The sequence below is a fragment of the Ranitomeya imitator genome, chromosome 7 (genome assembly GCF_032444005.1).
Source record: "Ranitomeya imitator isolate aRanImi1 chromosome 7, aRanImi1.pri, whole genome shotgun sequence".
Lineage (NCBI taxonomy): Eukaryota > Metazoa > Chordata > Amphibia > Anura > Dendrobatidae > Ranitomeya > Ranitomeya imitator.
This window is the reverse complement of record NC_091288.1, coordinates 188,304,575-188,327,421: the sequence shown is the minus strand read 5'-3', so window position 1 is coordinate 188,327,421 and position 22,847 is coordinate 188,304,575. Positions and strand designations below refer to the sequence as shown.

The window sequence follows — 22,847 nt, the reverse complement described above, 5'->3', positions numbered from 1 at the left end:
GGAGCTCGAAATTTCTGGGACTTCTAGTGTTAAGGTCTAGCTAAAGCAAAATAGAAAAATGACACACCTTCAGTGCTCTATATGTAGTTCCTATGGTGCTCTCTGGTATTGGGGAGTAAAGACATAGCATTAAAGAAGTTGCCCACTACCCTAAGTTACTGGTTTTGCCATAAATGCTTAAGGATAAATGGCCATAAATAACCCCATAAAATTTTTCTGTCAAGTTTCATGTTGCTTAATTTTTCTCTACCTCGCTTTCTATGTCCTGGCTGAAGACAGTGGCTGGTAAGTTTAAGACTAGGGTCAGGCAACTTGATATAAAAAAAAATTAAAATGAAATAAGAAATAAACAACTTTGTGCTGGTGATTTTACAATCCACTGCTCCATTCTTACTACATTTCCCATCATTCTCTGAGCTGGGCTGTAAGCCACCAGTGACCACAGACCTGTGACTCTGCCTACACCCCTCCTGCAGGTTCACATACAGCCCCAGCACAACCTCCTGTACTGGACAATGTAGGGAATAGAATGATGCACAAAGCACCATTACACCAGCCCTGACAATAAAGATTATTGCCTACTCCACCTCACTGACATGGATGATGGATGGATGGATGGCATGGAATGTGTCAATAGATGGATGAGATTGATCGATTGGAAGGGGAGAAATCTGAATAAATTCAAATTATAAAGGAAATGCAAAAGGATGTATATACATTATACAGAGCATTCAGCAGTGTATACATTTGTACGCACACATTGCTGTATACATACAGATGCAAGTAAGAGATGGGTGATAGGTCTACAGGGAGATCTGGCAGCATTCCCTTAAAAAGAGTGAGCTAAATACAGCCCCGCCCAATCATGCGGTAAGCTCCGCCCCTGTCTCAGTTTCCAGAGCCCAGTACTGACATGTCATCAGAGGAAGCAGGAGATTCTCAGCCAGAGATCATGTGACCAGAAAGAACGCTCAGGTTATAGCAGGATTCCGCAAAGAAAGGCATTTAGGGAATTGCTTATCTATGGTAGTTAGATTACATGAAAGGGACTTGTAAAGTAGTGGACAACCCCTTTAAATACTGAGAGTACCTCTATGTTGGTAGATATTTCAATAATTGCAAAAGACTTTACATACAGACATTTTATTAATGCACAGATAATTGTCAGCCATTAATAAGTTGCCTGTTCGGTGTACATTTGGGATTAAATTCTTGTTGATATTAGTCTTGTGTTTTTGATGCCTCCACCATAGCCATGAAACCTGAAATATAATAGACAAATAATTATGTTTTTTCATTTTTTAATAAATTTAACTATATGTCAAAAATTCAATTTTTCATACTATTTTTGTTGCCATTATTAATGAAATCTGAATACATGGAACTGGTTTAAAAGTGAGTATTCTTAACATTAGTTACGTTGAACATGAAAATTGGAGAACATTAGGATGTATTTAATATGGCTTACTGGCATTTTCTCCAACATATAGACTTGCATTGGTGAGTTTGATCCTAGAGTAGGATCAAAATAGAACAAGTCCTTTTTTTTTTGCAAACTACAAGGCCTTCAGATAACCCTCAGACAAACATGTGAACATGCCCTATAATTAGTGTGAGCTTTATCTGTCAATCAAAGGGATCTGCCAGCAGCGGATTTTGAGATGATTTGTGTACCCAAGTGCATTCAGTGTAGTAGGACATTCCTTACACAACCATTAATAATTTCATCTCCCTCCTGGGCAACCCTCCCCCATCTCTTCTTCTTTCCCTTCCATTAGCTACCCCCCATGATATTTCTCTCTTACATTCTAGGTATAATCAAAAGTTTTAAATCTTGTGTTTTGAGATGTTTTTTCTACGTTTGTCTGTAAAACGTTCAATAAAAATTAATAGTTTTAAAAAAATTCTCATTGCTAGCAGCAAAGGCTTGTAATTGTGGGAATTTATGTGGGTTCTGCTCATGCTTGATATCTGAGCAATGTGATTGTAATGTTTTCTGTTGCCACCATAAAGTTTTTTTTATTGCAATTATCTCTTTAGAATCCTGTACTATTTGTATTTGCTGGTTTTGTGACTTGCTGGTTAACCAATTGTTTGCTTGTCATACCCCAAGCTTGGCTCCAATAAAATTAAATAGCTTATACTCCCCTCCAGTACCAGCGCAGTCCCCGCGGTGTCGGCACTTTCTCTCCCCAGGGCCCTTGTGCTGTTGTTGTGACACGTGAGCCTGGTGCCCAATCAGTGCTGGCATCATTGTCCCCGCTTTCTGTCGAATTGAACATGAAGATTAATTCAGAGATCAGCAGCAGCCCAAAATTCTTCATATTCAATTTGACAGAAGGCGGAGACAGTGAAGCTACCGAAGCTGTGCCAGAACGACACCGCTGTGCAGGACTCAAATACGGTGCAGTAGATGAGGAGGCAGAAACAAAACACCAGTTTTATTGAAAGAAGGAATTTTATACCGAAAAATAAAACTTACAGTTATTGTAATGAGAACTGAAATAATAGACACAAAAAGAGACAGCTGGAGCGTATCACACAAGCTGCGTTCCAGCTATGGCAATGCAATGTTCAATGCAAACAGTATAAATAAGTTCTACAAACTTCTCTCTTCTAACTTCTCACCTGGCTTCTGATAATCAGGCCACCTTGTTATATCGCCTTAGTGTAGCGGGTGGAGGGAGATGAAGACGCTGTGGCAACAGGAGGCTTACATGACTTCATGTCATGTGTTAATATGTTATATTTATATGTGTGATAAAAGAAAATGTTCTGTTTTATCCCTATGGCCAGTGTTGTATTTTAGTTCTCCGCTAGGCTTTGCTTTTAAGGTTGTCTCTGGGAATGCAGGAGGTCCACTAGGAAAACCATACAGTATATAGAGAGACAGTTTGGATTACACAGGGGTTAGATAGCTAAAAGTCAGAACTAGCTCACAGTTAGGGAGAGGTGACATCAATGTTTATAAGGAAAGATTTTCTGGGCTGGGCAGTTATTTAGAGTCTAAGGCTGCTGTCACACTTGCGTGTGCAATGCGAGAAACTCGCGCGAGTCTCTCGCATCAATTCCTGGCACTGCTGCCGGAGGTTCGGACCGGAGCGTTCAGCTGCATAGAAATACATAAAGCCTCACACTCCGGCCCTGAGTGCCAGCGGAAGTGCTGGGTATTGATGCGAGAGACTCACGCGAGTTTCTCGCTTTGCACACGCAAGTGTGACCCTGGTCTTACACTCAGTCAAGTGCAAGTCTGAGTGGACTAGAGAGTAGGGCTAAACATTGCGCTGACTTTGGTCTTGATAAAACACAGTGGACCTACACCAGCAGATGACATGGCCCCCCAAGCTATCACTGATTGTGGAAACTTCACACTAGACCTCAAACAGCTTGGATTGTTCCTCTCCACTCTTCCTCCAGACTCTGGGACCTTGATTTCCAAATTAAATGCAAAATTTACTTTTATCTGAAAACAACACCTTGGACCACTGAGCAACAGTCCAGTTATTTTTTTCCTTGGCCCAGGTAAGATGCTTCTGGCGTTGTCTATTGGTCATGAGTGACTTGACACAAGGAATGTGACACTTGTAGCCCATGTCCTGGATACGGCTGTGTGTGGTGGCTCTTGAAGCAATGACTCCAGCAGCAGTCCACTCCTTGTGAATCTCCCCAAAACTATTGAATTGCCCTTTCTTAACAATCCTTTCAAGGCTGTGGTTATCCCGTTGCTTGTGCACCTTTTTCTACCACACTTTTTCCTTCCACTCAACATTTCATTAATAGCCGGCTTCTTTAGCAATGACCTTTTGTGGCTTACCCTCCTTGTGGAGTGTGTCAATGACTGCCTTCTGGACATCTGTCAGTCAGCAGTCTTCCCCATGATTGTGGAGCCTACTGAAACAGACTTAGGGACCTTTTTAAGCACTTAGGAAGCCTTTGCAGGTGTTTTTTGTTATTTGTTCTAATTTACTGAGATAATGACTTTTGGGTTTTCATTGGCTGTAAGCCATAATCATCAACATAAGCAAAAATAATCAATTGAAATAGATCACTGTTTGTAATGACTCTATATAAAATAGGAGTTTCACTTTTTGTATTGAAGAACTGAAATATATTAACTTTTTAATGATTTCTAAATTGTATTTGTGGTGCCCGTGCTCAATGGACATCACATTAGCTCAATATTTTTTCCCAAGTTTGACCAACCCCTTACTGACATAAAGCATAACAGTATGCCTTTTGTCACATCCCTGTGTATGGTATGAGCTCTGCCATACCCAGCAAATGCATCCAGTAATAAACAATTGGCATCTGCCTGTAACAACAGCGACAGGAGCTAACTCTCATCACTGCTGTTCACCCATGTAACTGCTTTCTGACATCGGGTGTAATAGTATGCCGATGTCGGACTCCCCACCTTTCCTGGCACATGACAGCTGATCTAAACAACTGATATGTGCCCGCAACAGCCGCGTGTGGAATCGTGATCTATCTGCAACTGTTAACCTGTTGAATGCCGCTGTCAATTTCTAACAGCAACAGCAGCATTTAACTCAAGCTTACCGGAAGCGTGTCACTATTCCCACCCATCGGTAACCCCGTCTTTTAATATAAAAAAGAATTAACCTGATAGTTAAAAGGCGTAATGAGAAAAAAATTCTAAACGTCAGCATTACGTTTTTTTGGTTGCCGCTACATTGCAACAAAATGCAATAATGTGCGATCAAAAGATTATATCTACACCAAAATGGTATCAATAAAAACGTCAGCTCGGCAAGCAAAAAATAAGCCCCAGATCATGAAAAATTAAGGCGCTACAGGTCTCGAAACATGACGCCATTTTTAAAATTATTTATTTATTTTTACCAAACTTTGGATTTTTTTCACCACTTAAATAAAAAGGTCCTGTACATGTTTGGTATCTATTAACTTGAAATGCCCTGGAGAATCATATTGGCATTTCAGATTTAGTATTTAGTGTACATGGTAAAAAAAAATCAAACAACTGTGGAATTGCACTTTTTTTGCAATTTCACTGCACTTGGAATTTTTTTCCTGTTTTTTTTGCTAAATAAATCTTGCCAAATTGACAAGGTGATTTTCTGGATTTGTTTTCTCATTTTCACTCTCATAGTTGTGGGCTATCTATGATGTAATTTACAGACCTCTCTCATCTTTTTAAGTGGGAGAACTTGCACAATTGGTGGCCGACTAAATACTTTTTTCCCCCATTGTATTTTGCTCTTACCCTTGATGACTAGTGAGGGTTACTGATATACTAATTACACATTGTCTAGGCAGGATAACTTGTTGACTTGCTGACTGGAGGAAAATATATGCAAATAGATTACATAATCAAACAAGGTGACTTGTTCTTCACTATTCTTTCCCTCATCTGTGATGCTGAAGTGAAGGACACATGTTAAATATAAAAAGAAGTGATATGCCTCTAAGAGACAGAGAGACATAGAAAGAGAGAGACAGCCAGAGATTCTGCCAAGACATCCAAACATCCAGGGGACCTCATAGGATTGCGGCCATTACACAATGGCTCCATCACAAGGAACATGGATCTATCATTCTACAGGAAACAACCTAGGGGACCTCAGCCCCAGTTGGAAGAATACAGATCTGCTCCATTGACCATTGCTGAACCATGGATACATTTGGAGAAAGCCAGGATTGGGACCCACCAGTCACCTGGCTCCATGGAGATGTTCAGAGAAGGCAGGTTGTGACCCTCAGGTCAACTGGCCTTGTACTGAATGGTCTGTCATCTTCCTAAGCTTGTCGTTACCTCCTCTTTGTGTGTGTGCCACAGGTGGGGTAGTCAACCCTAAAAGATGAAGCCAGGTTGGGACCCTCTGGTCAACTGACTTGTACCTGAATGGACTGTAATCTTCCTACTCTTGTCATTACCTCCTCTCTGTGTGCATGCGACAGTCAATCCTAGGAGCTCTGAAGTAACTGCTGCCATTAGTAAGCGGAAGGTTAAGACTCTGTAGTGTGCACCATCTTGGGGGTATTTTGCTGGGACTGTTCTACGTGATATCTGCCTGTTTTGTGATTCAATAATACATTGACACACTGTTAAACCCTCACCCTGTGTTGTCTGAGTAGCATTATGCCCACGTTAAAAAAAGAGCGTGCATTCGGCAGGACGATCCCTGGTCTATGCAGTTTTGGCTAGTGGTCCTGGGCCCCTGCTGACTCCCATGTCTCCACATTATGGTGGCAGTAGTGAGATACTACTTAATTGAGCTTTAGCATCTGACCCAGACGAGCGTGTTTCGCTCTCTAAGAAGCAGGGTGAAACGCATATGTCTGGGCCGGAGGCTGAAGCTCCATTACACATGGCGGCTGATCGGAGGTAAAGTTGTGCTCAAAAGTTTACATACCCCGGCAGAATTTTTTCTTTCTTGGCCTTTTTTCAGAGAATATGAATGATAACGCCAAAACTTTTTCTCCACTCATGGTTATTGAAATAATAGTTTTTGATATAGGCACTAAAGATCTATTTTTACACATTTATAATCATATAACCCCCATATACCTCACTGCTATTTATACTTATATTATACTTATATTATGTGAGCTTTTTTTCACCTCCTTATTCCAGTACCTATTCCTGAATTTTAATTTTCTGAAAATATTTTTTAGCATATGTACAAATAAAATATATTATATTTCAGTAATTAAATTTTTGTCACTTCTGCTTTTTTGTGCATGGATACCTATTCATGATATCTATGGTAAAAGTTTTGTGAGTATCTATTCTAATTCAGGAGTGCGGTTCATCATTTTGGGTAAGCTGTAATTTTGTGGAAATCCGCTATTTGTAGCTTACTAAATAAAATGACAGTAACAATTTAAAGGGTTTATCCAGGACTATACTAACTTTTTACTGTGGGCCTAAGAACTAACTGGTAGGTAGATGCTAACTATCTGTCTGTTCTACCTGGTGCTGACATAGTGCAGTCACGGACTGCTCCTGTCAGCAATTCTACTGCTTCATGTTGACAGAGCAGCTGCTTCCCCTCTGCTCTATTGACAGGGCATGACTGCTGATGTCATGCTGATTGACTTCCAGCTTCTTGCGGGGGGTTAAGCTGTCAATCAGCATGACATTGGCAGTCACACAACTTCAACCGAGCACCCCGTAAGAGGAAAACCTGCTCTGTTGACATGAAGCAGCAAAATCACTGGCAGGAGCGGTTAGTGACCACACTGAGTCAGCAGAACAGGCAGGTCGTTAGCAACAACCAGCCTGTTATTTCTTAGACCCATAGTAAGAAAAAAAATAAAACAGTAATGGAAAACCCCTTAGAGTTTTGGGGATAAAAATCCAGTTTCACTCACTATAGTATTATTTCCTCCAATATGTAAATTTTTGGCAGTCTTTATAGCTGGGTAAGTGATCGGCCACGATATGCACATCCAAATTTGACATCTCAGTTGCATGACTGCTGCTGTTAAAGATTTAACTTGCGGTATATGTATTGTTTAGAATTGATAGTTATGTTCTAAACTAGTAACAAATAGAACAATCTATATGTATACATAACTTTGTTGCGGCATGGGGGCTGGGCACAAAGATTTCTTGCACAGGGGTCCTTTGCAGTTTGTGTCCACCTTTGACCTAAACATACATAAAATTTATATAAAAGAAAACTCCTTACCATCAGGTGAAATTTTGCCTGTATTGTTAGGGTCACCAGCTTTCATGAAATCTGCCGTCTCGGCAGCAGTCAGCTTCCTGGCACCAGGCTTGAAGACGCTTAGCATTACTCTGATAATAAGAACATTGTTGTGAGTCTATATATTGTCATATTTGCTATCACAATAACTGAAATCTCGGATTATTTGGTGCTTGGTTAAAAGTTTAAAAAATGATCAGATATACTGTATATATGGTGCAATATAATAATCTACTTCCGATATTGTAGAATAAAGCATCTAAGCTGTGTCCTTACCCAACGTCATCTATCTCAATGAATCCACTTTTGTTTGTGTCCAGGATGTCGTAAATCTTTCTGATTTGTACAGCAGACTCTTTGCTCACACCAACTTTCCGGAGGAATTTTTTGTACTCAAATAAATTACCAGCTTTATTAAAAAAAAAAATAATAATAACAATTATTTTAAGTAATATAACTGTAGACTCAAGAAATTGAGAGAATCACAGCTAGTATATAATGTTAGGGTGTATCATCATGCATCAAGACAATCACATATGAATTGGAGAAGAGAAAGATGCAATAATGATGTGAACACCTATGAATCCTATAAAAATATAGCACACTTTATCAAACAAAAAAATATATCCTAAAATCCAGTTAAAACATGATAAACTCACAAACCCAATGAGTAGATGTCAATACACCACATAATATGACCAAAGTTGGCATAAGCAGGAGCATGCTTATACTGGATAGTAAGTATGATGTCTCCTCCAAGTGGGCTTAAATCAGATAGCCAGAGCAATTTCTCTGGGTAAAGTAGTGAGTGAATCTCTGTAGTCGTAAATTTAGGTCCATATGTTTTGATGTGTTGTGTTTATTCATAAAAATATCTAAAATTTGATAAAAATCCAGCATTTTTTAACTTTGAACTAGTTTCTTACCCTTACCCTTAAAACACCCACAACCGCATAAAATAATTAATAACATTTTCCTACATGTCTACTTTACATCAGCATAATACTAAAATGTTACTTTAACCCCAAATTTTCCTTTTTCACAAGAGAAAATGGACAACACAATTTGTACACCGATACCCCATATGTGATCGAAAACTACATTTTGGGCACGCAGCAGGACTTGGAAGGAACGCCATTTGAGTGCATGAAAACAGCTGACATGTTGCGACTTTGAGGTGGGTTCACCTCCGGAGCCCACCTAAAAGCAGGGAATACTGCCAGCTGAAGTACTATCCCGTCAGCTGGCAGAAAGGGGTTAAAATGTGACGTGGCTCCTAAAAACTGGTTTTGTAAATTTTGTAGAAAAATTAGAAATTGACGATCAACTTTTAATCCTTCTAATTTCCTAACAAAAAAAAATTATGCTTCAAAAATGACGCAGATGTAAAGTAGACATGAGGTAAATGTTATGTATTAGTTAATTTGCGTGATGTAACTCTTTGGTTTAAAAGCATAAAAATTAAAAGTTTGAAAATTGCTAAATTTTCAACATTTTTTGCCAATTTTTCAATATTTTCACAAATAAAAGCCAAAAATATCATCCTAAATTTACCACTATCATTAAGTGCAATTTATCATGAAAAAAAAAAACATTCTCAGAATCACTGGGATTCGTGTAAGTGTTCCAGAGTTATTACCGCATAAAGTGACGCTCATCAAAATTGAAAAAAAATTGGCCTGGTCATGAAGGTGAAAACAGGCTCAGGTGTGAAAGGGTTAAACAGTAACCTTCATTTTAATTTTTATTTAATAAATCAGTATAACACAAGCATCGGTATCTTTGAAATATAGCTTATAAGAAAAAAATTTCTTCTTTCGCTGCTTAAATTGATCAACCATTCATTATCAAAATTCTCAATTTTGAGCTAAGATCTGTATTCAGTGAAGACTGACTTTCCCATTAGTGAGATAGGAGATGTCATTATTCAGTGGAGTTAAAAACAGACCAGAAGATGACAGAAAAAAAAAGAAAGTCACAAAAACCTTGGGAAAACACTTAAAAAACAAAACAAAAAACAAAGGCAGCCAATACCATTGGAAAAAATGTCAGAAAAAGACAAAGAAAACCCACAAACGATGCTTAGGGAAAAAAAAATTCTAATGTTTCATGAAGCATCTTCTGCTTTAAAATTCTGTAGGTGAATGTGCACATTCCTTACTCCTATTAGTTACTGATCACCCACAAAATGTAATATCAACACCTTCATATATCTCTATTTATTCTCTACTGTAAGGTCACAATAGGACAAACGTATGAAAAGTCGTCTACTTTTCACCCACAAAAATTGAATGATTTTCATTCTCACTTCATCCGTATACCATCTCAGAGTCCATTTTTACATCCATATAACATCTGGTTGACCTCCATTTTTATGCATCAACATAAAATTTGAAAAAATCTATAAAACCAAATAGTTTATTTTGTTAACAATTTACATGTATCCAATAAAAAATTAGCGTAATAAGGAAGAACTGTGAGTCTCATCTGAAAAATGGCAGAGAATAGTGTAATCTTATCTAACCCCTTGTGCTATTATGGATCTCATCTGAACCTGGCCCAATAAACAATAACCACAATAATAGACAACAAACCAATTAATCTGTGACTTACCCTGTAGATCCTCAAAAGCTTTATCTATATCCTTAGTAGGTAACATGCCAATAAGAGACATTGTGCTGAAAGTATATAAAAAAGAAAATTTGCAATTGTAAAAATTCACAAACTCTTCATTATTCTGCTTCACAGGTTGCAGTGACTATAAATGAAAAGTTTCCAATTTTTTATTCTAACCCAGTGTCAGTTGTTCACAATGTGCATACGTTAGAGAACACTTAACTATGTGACATTAAAGGGATTGTCCAAGCGTGGGACAAGTCTGCATTCTTTCTAGTATGAAAATCACATACATGCAGCCACATGATCACTGACTGGGGAATACCGGGAAATAATGACGGCGTCCACACCGAACCCTGTCACAGTCCGGAAATCTGCAGTCAGAGGGACTATAAACCTCTGTCCTGAGTCGGGAAAAACCTCTTTAATACATTTTTGTCCAAACGTTTAAAGTATTACTGTAGCGATACCTTTATTAGTTTACCAGAAAAATCATATATGTAAGTTTTTCTAGAATAAATTGCTATTCATCTGGCAGGTTTGTCATAACTTGCCTGATAAAAGATCCTCTGGCCTCGGAAAGCTTGAAATTGTATTTTTTGATCAGCCAACAAAGATATTATTTCTATCTTACTTTTGTCTTTGTAACACAAAATTATATAATATCACTTACATTTTCCCTACCTCAGTGCCACATTATCTTTTGCTCTACATCAGTATACTCACCTGTTACTTGTATTCTCGATGTAGTAAATATTCTGTTATACAGACGGCTCATCGCTCTCTATATATACACCACATATTGGGTGGAACACATTAAATAACAAAACAAGTGACAAAGTAATTATCTGTTGGAGGAAGATTAATAGCGCTGATTATGTCATATCTGATTACAAGTCCTTCTACAAGTAGCTTAGAAATGCAAACAGATGGTTTCTGTAACTTTTGAATGAGTTAATTGGTTTTACCATACTGTGTACTGAAAAATGGAAAAAATGCAAAGTGCAGTGAGATTGCAAAAAAAATGCAATTTCACAATTGGTTTTTTTTTACCATGTTCTCTAAATGCTAAAACTGACCTGCTGTTATAATTCTCCAGGCCATTACAAGTTCGTCGATACTAAACATATATAAGTTCTTTTTTATTTTGAGTGGGGAAAATTCTTGGCTAGTGAGACTAGAGAGTGTGGGAAACATATTGGAAGCATTATCTGCCATCCGACCGACCACCTGTTTGCTCTGTTCTGGCTTCAAGAGTGCCGTTCCACACCCCACTTCAAAATGGGACAGGAAGCCTGGTCTTGTGGATGAGCGTGTTTGTTGTGGTCCCGCAACAGGCTCAGTTTCACCTGGCCCACAGCCTCGACCTTTGTGTGCATTATCAGCAACAGGTCCACTTCCCCGTCCCTTACTCCACACCTTGTGCATTTTAGATTAGGTATTGTTAGGGCTAGCGGAACGCACCAAATATTAAGACAGACAGAGTATGGTGCGTTCGCAGCCCGGGGTCCACCGTGCAGAGATGGAACCTGCTGCCAAGTAACGACGGACTATATGGCGGTACTCATAAGAATACACACGTGGGTTAAACCTCACCCAACGTGAAGGAAGCAATCCTGTTGCGTCACAGGACCGCCGTACCGCACATAGAGCGCGAGCAAGTAGTCAGCGAACTCAACCCCAACTAGGATTGAAGTCCGATTAGACCCTTGCTGGCATAACACCGCAACTGGGTGTGTAAAGAAACTGAATAACGATTTTAAGGCACAAGAGTGCATGCGGTGCTGCACTGACGAGCGCCACTAACCACCCAGGCTTGGGTAAGGAAAGCACAGAGGAAGTGCACGGCGCCATACTGGCGGTCACTAGGGTTGAGCGAAACGGGTCGTTCATTTTCAAAAGTCGCCGACTTTTGGCAAAGTCGGGTTTCATGAAACCCGATCCGACCCCTGTGCGGGGTCGGCCATGCGGTACGCGACTTTCGCGCCAAAGTCGCATTTCAATGACGCGAAAAGCGCCATTTCTCAGCCAATGAAGGTAAACGCAGAGTGTGGGCAGCGTGATGACATAGGTCCTGGTCCCCACCATCTTAGAGAAGGGCATTGCAGTGATTGGCTTGCTGTCTGCGGCGTCACAGGGGCTATAAAGGGGAGTTCCCGCCGACCGCCATGTTACTGCTGCTGATCTGAGCTTAGGGAGAGGTTGCTGCAGCTTCGTCAGAAGCAGGGATAGCGTTAGGCAGGGTCCATTAACCACCAAACCGCTTGTGCTGTAGCGATTTCCACTGCCCAACACCACCTTCGGTGTGCAGGGACAGTGGAAGCTACATTTTTTTTTTTTATTCCCCTCAGCGCTGTAGCTCATTGGGCTGCCCTAGAAGGCTCCCTGATAGCTGCATTGCTGTGTGTACGCCGCTGTGCAAACCAACTGCTTTTTTCAAAGCACAAATCCTCTTGTTCCTTCCTTTCTGCACAGCTATCTTGTTTGTTTGTCCACACTTTTTATTTAATTTGTGCATCAGTCCACTCCTTATTGTTGCCTGCCATACCTGGCTGAGATTACTGCAGGGAGATAGTAATTGTGGGACACTCCCTGTTTTTTTTTTTTTTTTTGTGGGAGATTAAGATTGACATTTCTGCTAGAGTGCCATCCCTGTGTGTGCCATCTCTCACTCAGTGGGCCATAGAAAGCCTATTTATTTTTTTGCTTGATTTGGGTTATAAAATCTACCTGAAAAAATCACTACATCAATCAGTGGGAGAAAAATATTGGCCTCAGGGCTTGTGTGCCACTCTTGACTCCTGTGTGTGCCATCTCTCAGTCAGTGGGCCATAGAAAGCCTATTTATTTTTTTGCTTGATTTTGGTTCTAAAATCTACCTGAAAAAATCACTACATCAATCAGTGGGAGAAAAATATTGGCCTCAGGGCTTGTGTGCCACTCCTGACTCCTGTGTGCATCATCACTCACTCAGTGGGCCATAGAAAGCCCTTTTTTTTTTTTTTTTGCTTTATTTGGGTTCTAAATTCTACCTGAAAAAATCAATAAATCAATCAGTGGGAGATTAATATTGGCCTTTGGGCTTGGGTGCCAGTCCTAAGCGTGCCATCTCTCTCTCTCAGATAGTGGGCCATAGAAAGCCTATTTATTATTTTTTTATTGGGTTTATAAATTTTCCCTGGAACCAAAAAAAAAAAAGTGGGAGATTAATATTGGCCTCTGGGCTTGTGTGCCAGTCCTGAGCGTGCCATCTCTCTCACAAATAGTGGGCCATGGAAAGCCTATTTATTTTTTTGCTTGATTTGGGTTCTAAAATGTACCTGAAAAAATCACTACATCAATCAGTGGGAGAAAAATATTGGCCTCAGGGCTTGTGTGCCACTCCTGACTCCTGTGTGCATCATCACTCACTCAGTGGGCCATAGAAAGCCCATTTTTTTTTTTTTTGCTTTATTTGGGTTCTAAATTCTACCTGAAAAAATCAATAAATCAATCAGTGGGAGATTAATATTGGCCTTTGGGCTTGTGTGCCAGTCCTAAGCGTGCCATCTCTCTCTCTCAGATAGTGGGCCATAGAAAGCCTATTTATTATTTTTTTTATTGGGTTTATAAATTTTCCCTGGAAAAAAAAAAAGTGGGAGATTAATATTGGCCTCTGGGCTTGTGTGCCAGTCCTGAGCGTGCCATCTCTCTCACAAATAGTGGGCCATAGAAAGCCTATTTATTTTTTTTTTTATTGGGTTTATAAATTTTCCCTGGAACAAAAAAAAAAAAGTGGGAGATAAATATTGGCCTCTGGGCTTGTGTGCCACTCCTGACTCCTGTGTGCGTCATCTCTCACTCAGTGGGCCATAGAAAGCCTTTTTTTGTTTTATTTGTTTTCTAAATTGTCCCTGAAAAAATCATTTTATTTTATTTGGTTTCTAAATTCTTCCTGAAAAAATCATTTTATTCTATTATTTTTTTTTCCTAAAGTCTCCCTGAAAAAAAAAAAAAAAAATCAGTGGGAGATTAATATTGCCCTTTCTGCTTGTGTGCCAGTCTTGACTCCTGGCTGTGCCATCTCTCTCTCTCTCTCCAATTGTGGGCCATAGAAAGCCTATTATTTTTTTAGCTTGATTTGGGTTCCAAAATCTACCTGAAAAAATCACTACATCAATCAGTGGGAGATAAATATTGGCCTCTGGGCTTGTGTGCCACTCCTGACTCCTGTGTGCGTCATCTCTCACTCAGTGGGCCATAGAAAGCCTTTTTTTGTTTTATTTGTTTTCTAAATTCTCCCTGAAAAAATCAATTTATTTTATTTGGTTTCTAAATTCTTCCGGAAAAAATCATTTTATTCTATTTTTTTTTTTTCCTAAAGTCTCCCTGAAAAAAAACAAAAAAAACAAATCAGTGGGAGATTAATATTGCCCTTTCTGCTTGTGTGCCAGTCTTGACTCCTGGGTGTACCATCTCTCTCTCTCTCTCTCCAATTGTGGGCCATAGAAAGCCTATTATTTTTTTAGCTTGATTTGGGTTCCAAAATCTACCTGAAAAAAATCAATAAATCAATCAGTGGGAGATTAATATTGGCCTTTGGGCTTGTGTGCCAGTCCTAAGCGTGCCATCTCTCTCTCTCTCTCTCAGATAGTGGGCCATAGAAAGCCTATTTATTATTTTTTTTATTGGGTTTATAAATTTTCCCTGGAGCAAAAAAAAAAAAGTGGGAGATAAATATTGGCCTCTGGGCTTGTGTGCCACTCCTGACTCCTGTGTGCGTCATCTCTCACTCAGTGGGCCATAGAAAGCCTTTTTTTGTTTTATTTGTTTTCTAAATTCTCCCTGAAAAAATCATTTTATTTTATTTGGTTTCTAAATTCTTCCTGAAAAAATCATTTTATTCTATTATTTTTTTTTCCTAAAGTCTCCCTGGAAAAAAAACAAAAAAACAAATCAGTGGGAGATTAATATTGCCCTTTCTGCTTGTGTGCCAGTCTTGACTCCTGGGTGTACCATCTCTCTCTCTCTCTCCAATTGTGGGCCATAGAAAGCCTATTATTTTTTTAGCTTGATTTGGGTTCCAAAATCTACCTGAAAAAATCACTACATCAATCAGTGGGAGATAAATATTGGCCTCTGGGCTTGTGTGCCACTCCTGACTCCTGTGTGCGTCATCTCTCACTCAGTGGGCCATAGAAAGCCTTTTTTTGTTTTATTTGTTTTCTAAATTCTCCCTGAAAAAATCATTTTATTTTATTTGGTTTCTAAATTCTTCCTGAAAAAATCATTTTATTCTATTATTTTTTTTTCCTAAAGTCTCCCTGGAAAAAAAAAAAAAAAAAATCAGTGGGAGATTAATATTGCCCTTTCTGCTTGTGTGCCAGTCTTGACTCCTGGGTGTACCATCTCTCTCTCTCTCTCCAATTGTGGGCCATAGAAAGCCTATTATTTTTTTAGCTTGATTTGGGTTCCAAAATCTACCTGAAAAAATCACTACATCAATCAGTGGGAGATAAATATTGGCCTCTGGGCTTGTGTGCCACTCCTGACTCCTGTGTGCGTCATCTCTCACTCAGTGGGCCATAGAAAGCCTTTTTTTGTTTTATTTGTTTTCTAAATTCTCCCTGAAAAAATCATTTTATTTTATTTGGTTTCTAAATTCTTCCTGAAAAAATCATTTTATTCTATTATTTTTTTTTCCTAAAGTCTCCCTGAAAAAAACAAAAAAAAAACAAATCAGTGGGAGATTAATATTGCCCTTTCTGCTTGTGTGCCAGTCTTGACTCCTGGGTGTACCATCTCTCTCTCTCTCTCCAATTGTGGGCCATAGAAAGCCTATTATTTTTTTAGATTGATTTGGGTTCCAAAATCTGCCTGAAAAAATCACTACATCAATCAGTGGGAGATAAATATTGGCCTCTGGGCTTGTGTGCCACTCCTGACTCCTGTGTGCGTCATCTCTCACTCAGTGGGCCATAGAAAGCCTTTTTTTGTTTTATTAGTTTTCTAAATTCTCCCTGAAAAAATCATTTTATTTTATTTGGTTTCTAAATTCTTCCTGAAAAAATCATTTTATTCTATTATTTTTTTTTCCTAAAGTCTCCCTGAAAAAAAAACAAAAAACAAATCAGTGGGAGATTAATATTGCCCTTTCTGCTTGTGTGCCAGTCTTGACTCCTGGGTGTGCCATCTCTCTCTCTCTCTCCAATTGTGGGCCATAGAAAGCCTATTATTTTTTTAGCTTGATTTGGGTTCCAAAATCTACCTGAAAAAATCACTACATCAATCAGTGGGAGATAAATATTGGCCTCTGGGCTTGTGTGCCACTCCTGACTCCTGTGTGCGTCATCTCTCACTCAGTGGGCCATAGAAAGACTTTTTTTGTTTTATTTGTTTTCTAAATTCTCCCTGAAAAAATAATTTTATTTTATTTGGTTTCTAAATTCTTCCTGAAAACATCATTTTATTCTATTATTTTTTTTTCCTAAAGTCTCCCTGAAAAAAACAAACAAAAACAAATCAGTGGGAGATTAATATTGCCCTTTCTGCTTGTGTGCCAGTCTTGACTCCTGGGTGTGCCATCTCTCTCTCTCTCTCCAATTGTGGGCCATAGAAAGCCTATTATATTTTTAGCTTGATTTGGGTTCCAAAATCTACCTGAAAAATCACTACATCAATCAGTGGGAGATAAATATTGGCCTCTGGGCTTGTGTGCCACTCCTGACTCCTGTGTGCGTCATCTCTCACTCAGTGGGCCATAGAAAGCCTTTTTTTGTTTTATTTGTTTTCTAAATTCTCCCTGAAAAAATCATTTTATTTTATTTGGTTTCTAAATTCTTCCTGAAAAAATCATTTTATTCTATTATTTTTTTTCCTAAAGTCTCCCTGAAAAACAAAAACAAAAACAAATCAGTGGGAGATTAATATTGCCCTTTCTGCTTGTGTGCCAGTCTTGTCTCCTGGGTGTGCCATCTCACTCTCTCTCTCTCTCTCTCTCTCTCCAATTGTGGGCCATAGAAAGCCTATTTTTTTTTTTTAGCTTGATTTGGGTTCCAAAATCTACCTGAAAAAATCACTACATCAATCATTGGGAGAACAATATTGGCCTCTGGGCTTGTGTGCCACTCCTGACTCCTGTGTGCGTCATCTGTCACTCAGTGGGCCATAGAAAGCCTATTTTTTCTTTTATTTGTTTTCTAAATTCTCCCTGAAAAAATCATTTTATTTTATTTGGTTTCTAAATTCTTCCTGAAAAAATCTTTTTTTTTTATTATTTTTTTTTTCTAAAGTCTCCCTGGAAAAAAAAAAAAATCAAATCAGTGGGAGATTAATATTGCCCTTTCTGCTTGTGTGCCAGTCTTGACTCCTGGGTGTGCCATCTCTCTCTCTCTCTCTCCAATTGTGGGCCATAGAAAGCCTATTATTTTTTTAGCTTGATTTGGGTTCCAAAATCTACCTGAAAAAATCACTACATCAATCAGTGGGAGATAAATATTGGCCTCTGGGCTTGTGTGCCACTCCTGACTCCTGTGTGCGTCATCTCTCACTCAGTGGGCCATAGAAAGCCTTTTTTTGTTTTATTAGTTTTCTAAATTCTCCCTGAAAAAATCATTTTATTTTATTTGGTTTCTAAATTCTTCCTGAAAAAATCATTTTATTCTATTATTTTTTTTTCCTAAAGTCTCCCTGAAAAACAAAACAAAAAACAAATCAGTGGGAGATTAATATTGCCCTTTCTGCTTGTGTGCCAGTCTTGACTCCTGGGTGTGCCATCTCTCTCTCTCTCTCCAATTGTGGGCCATAGAAAGCCTATTATTTTTTTAGCTTGATTTGGGTTCCAAAATCTACCTGAAAAAATCACTACATCAATCAGTGGGAGATAAATATTGGCTTCTGGGCTTGTGTGCCACTCCTGACTCCTGTGTGCGTCATCTCTCACTCAGTGGGCCATAGAAAGCCTTTTTTTGTTTTATTTGTTTTCTAAATTCTCCCTGAAAAAATCATTTTATTTTATTTGGTTTCTAAATTCTTCCTGAAAAAATAATTTTATTCTATTATTTTTTTTCCTAAAGTCTCCCTGAAAAAAAAAAAAAAAACAAATCAGTGGAAGATTAATATTGCCCTTTCTGCTTGTGTGCCAGTCTTGACTCCTGGGTGTGCCATCTCTCTCTCTCTCTCTCTCTCTCTCTCCAATTGTGGGCCATAGAAAGCCTATTTTTTTTTTTAGCTTGATTTGGGTTCCAAAATCTACCTGAAAAAATCACTACATCAATCATTGGGAGAACAATATTGGCCTCTGGGCTTGTGTGCCACTCCTGACTCCTGTGTGCGTCATCTGTCACTCAGTGGGCCATAGAAAGCCTATTTTTTCTTTTATTTGTTTTCTAAATTCTCCCTGAAAAAATCATTTTATTTTATTTGGTTTCTAAATTCTTCCTGAAAAAATCATTTTTTTTTATTATTTTTTTTTTCTAAAGTCTCCCTGAAAAAACAAAACAAAAACAAATCAGTGGGAGATTAATATTGCCCTTTCTGCTTGTGTGCCAGTCTTGACTCCTGGGTGTGCCATCTCTCTCTCTCTCTCCAATTGTGGGCCATAGAAAGCCTATTATTTTTTTAGCTTGATTTGGGTTCCAAAATCTACCTGAAAAAATCACTACATCAATCAGTGGGAGATAAATATTGGCCTCTGGGCTTGTGTGCCACTCCTGACTCCTGTGTGCGTCATCTCTCACTCAGTGGGCCATAGAAAGCCTTTTTTTGTTTTATTTGTTTTCTAAATTCTCCCTGAAAAAATCATTTTATTTTATTTGGTTTCTAAATTCTTCCTGAAAAAATCATTTTATTCTATTATTTTTTTTCCTAAAGTCTCCCTGAAAAAAAAAAAAAAAACAAATCAGTGGGAGATTAATATTGCCCTTTCTGCTTGTGTGCCAGTCTTGACTCCTGGGTGTGCCATCTCTCTCTCTCTCTCTCTCTCTCTCCAATTGTGGGCCATAGAAAGCCTATTTTTTTTTTTAGCTTGATTTGGGTTCCAAAATCTACCTGAAAAAATCACTACATCAATCATTGGGAGAACAATATTGGCCTCTGGGCTTGTGTGCCACTCCTGACTCCTGTGTGCGTCATCTGTCACTCAGTGGGCCATAGAAAGCCTATTTTTTCTTTTATTTGTTTTCTAAATTCTCCCTGAAAAAATCATTTTATTTTATTTGATTTCTAAATTCTTCCTGAAAAAAATCATTTTTTTTTATAATTTTTTTTTTCTAAAGTCTCCCTGGAAAAAAAAAAAAAAATCAAATCAGTGGGAGATTAATATTGCCCTTTCTGCTTGTGTGCCAGTCTTGACTCCTGGGTGTGCCATCTCTCTCTCTCTCTCTCCAATTGTGGGCCATAGAAAGCCTATTATTTTTTTAGCTTGATTTGGGTTCCAAAATCTACCTGAAAAAATCACTACATCAATCAGTAGGAGATAAATATTGGCCTCTGGGCTTGTGTGCCACTCCTGACTCCTGTGTGCGTCATCTCTCACTCAGTGGGCCATAGAAAGCCTTTTTTTTTTTATTTGTTTTCTAAATTCTCCCTGAAAAAATCATTTTATTTTATTTGGTTTCTAAATTCTTCCTGAAAAAATCATTTTATTCTATTATTTTTTTTTCCTAAAGTCTCCCTGAAAAAAAGTGGGAGATTAATATTTACATTTGTGCTTCAGTGACAGTCCTGCGTGTGTGGCATCTCTCTCATTTGTTGCCACCAACAACAGAGTGTGTAACATTGTGCCTGATTTTCGTTGTGGTCTCACTCACCTGTAAAGGGGTAGCTAAATCATACTGAAGTTATAGCTCACCGTGTAATTTGTGTGACAGCAACAAATACCGTTAGTTTGTTTACGTTTTTAAAACAATGAGGAAGTATGGTGGAAGAGGTCGTGGCCGGGGGCGTTCATTGTCAGCTGGTAATGAGGGTAGTGGTAGTGGTGGAGCATCAGCTGGTCGTGGGAAAAAACATATTGCACCTAAGTCTGGAGCTGTGGAGCCAGGTTCGTCGTCTGGCTACACAAGGCCTCGAACGCTCCCTTTTCTGGGAGTAGGAAAACCGCTTTTAAAGCCGGAGCAGCAAGAGCAAGTTTTGGCTTATCTTGCTGACTCAGCCTCTAGCTCTTTTGCCTCCTCTCGTGAAACTGGTAAATGTCAAAGCAGCGCGTCGTTAGTGGATGTTCACGGTCAGGGACAAGTCGCTTCCTTGTCCTCTTCAGCAAAAACAACAACAGAGAAGAATGCAGCAGGCGACACAACGGGTTACTCCATGGAGCTCTTTACACATACCGTCCCTGGCTTAGAAAGTGAAGCAGTTAACAGTCCATGCCCATTACAAGTTGAATCTGACATGGAGTGCACTGATGCACAGCCACAGCCAGACTACTATGCTGGTCCTTTGACTCAGACCACAACATTGCCCTCGCAGGGTAATGATCAAGAATCAGACCCTGATGAGACTATGTTGCCCCATCACGAACGCTATACCACCGACCGACACGGTGACACAGACGAAGTTGCACACGAGCTACAAGAAGAGGTAATAGATGACCCAGTTCTTCACCCCGATTGGCAGCCATTGGGGGAACAGGGTGCAGGCGGCAGCAGTTCTGAAGCGGAGGAGGAGGGGCCGCAGCAGGCATCAACATCGCAACAGGTTCCATCTGCCGGGCCCGTATCTTGCCCAAAACGCGTGGCAAAGCCAAAACCTGTTGGAGGACAGCGTGGCCATCCGGTTAAAGCTCAGTCTGCAATGCCTGAAAAGGTATCCGATGCTAGAAAGAGTGCAGTCTGGCATTTTTTTAAACAACATCCAATTGATCAGCGCAAAGTCATCTGTCAAAAATGTTCAACTACCTTAAGCAGAGGACAGAATCTGAAAAGTCTCAATACAAGTTGCATGCATAGACATTTAACCACCATGCATTTGCAAGCCTGGACTAACTACCAAACGTCCCTTAAGGTTGTAGCACCCTCGGCCAATGAAGCTAGTCAGCAACGCAACATCCCTTCCGGCAGTGTAGGGCCACCATTTTCCGCACCACCTGCAGTATCTGTGCAGGTTTCTTTGCCAGGCCAAAGCAGTCAGGGTCAGGGAATCACCAGTTTCGTAGTAGGAAACACTGCATCTAGGGCACCGGCGGCAACAATACCATCTCCCACCGTCTCTCAGTCTGCCATGTCCACCGGCACCCCCGCTAGTTCCACGATCTCCAGCTCTCCAGTCCAGCTCACCCTACGTGAGACTATGGTTAGAAAAAGGAAGTACTTATCCTCGCATCCGCGTACACAGGGTTTGAACGCACACATAGCTAGACTAATCTCGTTAGAGATGATGCCCTACCGGTTAGTTGAAAGCGAAGCTTTCAAAGCCCTGATGGACTACGCTGTACCACGCTACGAGCTACCCAGTCGACACTTTTTTTCCAGAAAAGCCATCCCAGCCCTCCACCAGCATGTTAAAGAGCGCATCGTCCATGCACTCAGGCAATCTGTGAGCACAAAGGTGCACCTGACAACAGATGCATGGACCAGTAGGCATGGCCAGGGACGTTACGTGTCCATCACGGCACACTGGGTAAATGTGGTGGATGCAGGGTCCACAGGGGACAGCAAGTTTGGGACAGTTCTGCCTAGCCCACGGTCTAGGAAACAGTTGGCTGTAGCCGTTCGCACCCCCTCCTCCTCCTCTTCGTCCTCCTGCAGAAGCGAGAGCTCGTCCACAGACCGCAGTCGCACAACCACTCCATCCGCAGCTGCCACTGTTGCACACCAGGTCTCCCATTATGGGGCAGCTACTGGCAAACGTCAGCAGGCTGTATTGGCTATGAAGTGTTTGGGCGACAACAGACACACCACGGAAGTTCTGTCCGAGTTCTTGCAGAAAGAAACGCAGTCGTGGCTGGGCACTGTAGATCTTGAGGCAGGCAAGGTAGTGAGTGATAACGGAAGGAATTTCATGGCTGCCATCTCCCTTTCCCAACTGAAACACATTCCTTGCCTGGCTCACACCTTAAACCTGGTGGTGCAGTGCTTCCTGAAAAGTTATCCGGGGTTATCCGACCTACTCCTCAAAGTGCGTGGACTTTGCTCACATATCTGCCGTTCGCCCGTACACTCCAGCCGTATGCAGACCTATCAGCGTTCTTTGAACCTTCCCCAGCATCGCCTAATCATAGACATTGCAACAAGGTGGAACTCAACACTGCACATGCTTCAGAGACTGTGCGAACAGAGGCGGGCTGTTATGTTTTTGTGGGAGGATACACATACACGGGCAGGCAGTAGGATGGCAGACATGGAGTTGTCAGGTGTGCAGTGGTCGAAGATTCAAGACATGTGTCAAGTCCTTCAGTGTTTTGAGGAATGCACACGGCTGGTTAGTGCAGACAACGCCATAATAAGCATGAGCATCCCCCTAATGCGTCTGCTGATGCAAAGTTTGACGCACATAAAGGATCAGGCGTCTGCAGCTGAGGAAGAGGAAAGCCTTGATGACAGTCAGCCATTGTCTGGCCAG

General features: G+C 40.1%; 1 protein-coding gene across 1 annotated transcript; it reads right to left on the bottom strand.

The window, feature by feature from the left end:
- Positions 1-216: 216 nt before the first annotated feature.
- Positions 217-11,067, bottom strand: LOC138645946 (parvalbumin beta-like). Its single transcript, XM_069735424.1, has 5 exons — positions 11,037-11,067; positions 10,308-10,372; positions 7,971-8,103; positions 7,677-7,786; positions 217-1,262 (listed from the first exon to the last, which is right to left on the bottom strand). The coding sequence occupies exons 2-5, from the start codon at positions 10,366-10,368 to the stop codon at positions 1,222-1,224; spliced, it is 345 nt and encodes a 114-aa protein (XP_069591525.1). The 5' UTR covers positions 10,369-10,372; positions 11,037-11,067; the 3' UTR covers positions 217-1,221.
- Between the last annotated feature and the right edge of the window lie 11,780 nt (positions 11,068-22,847).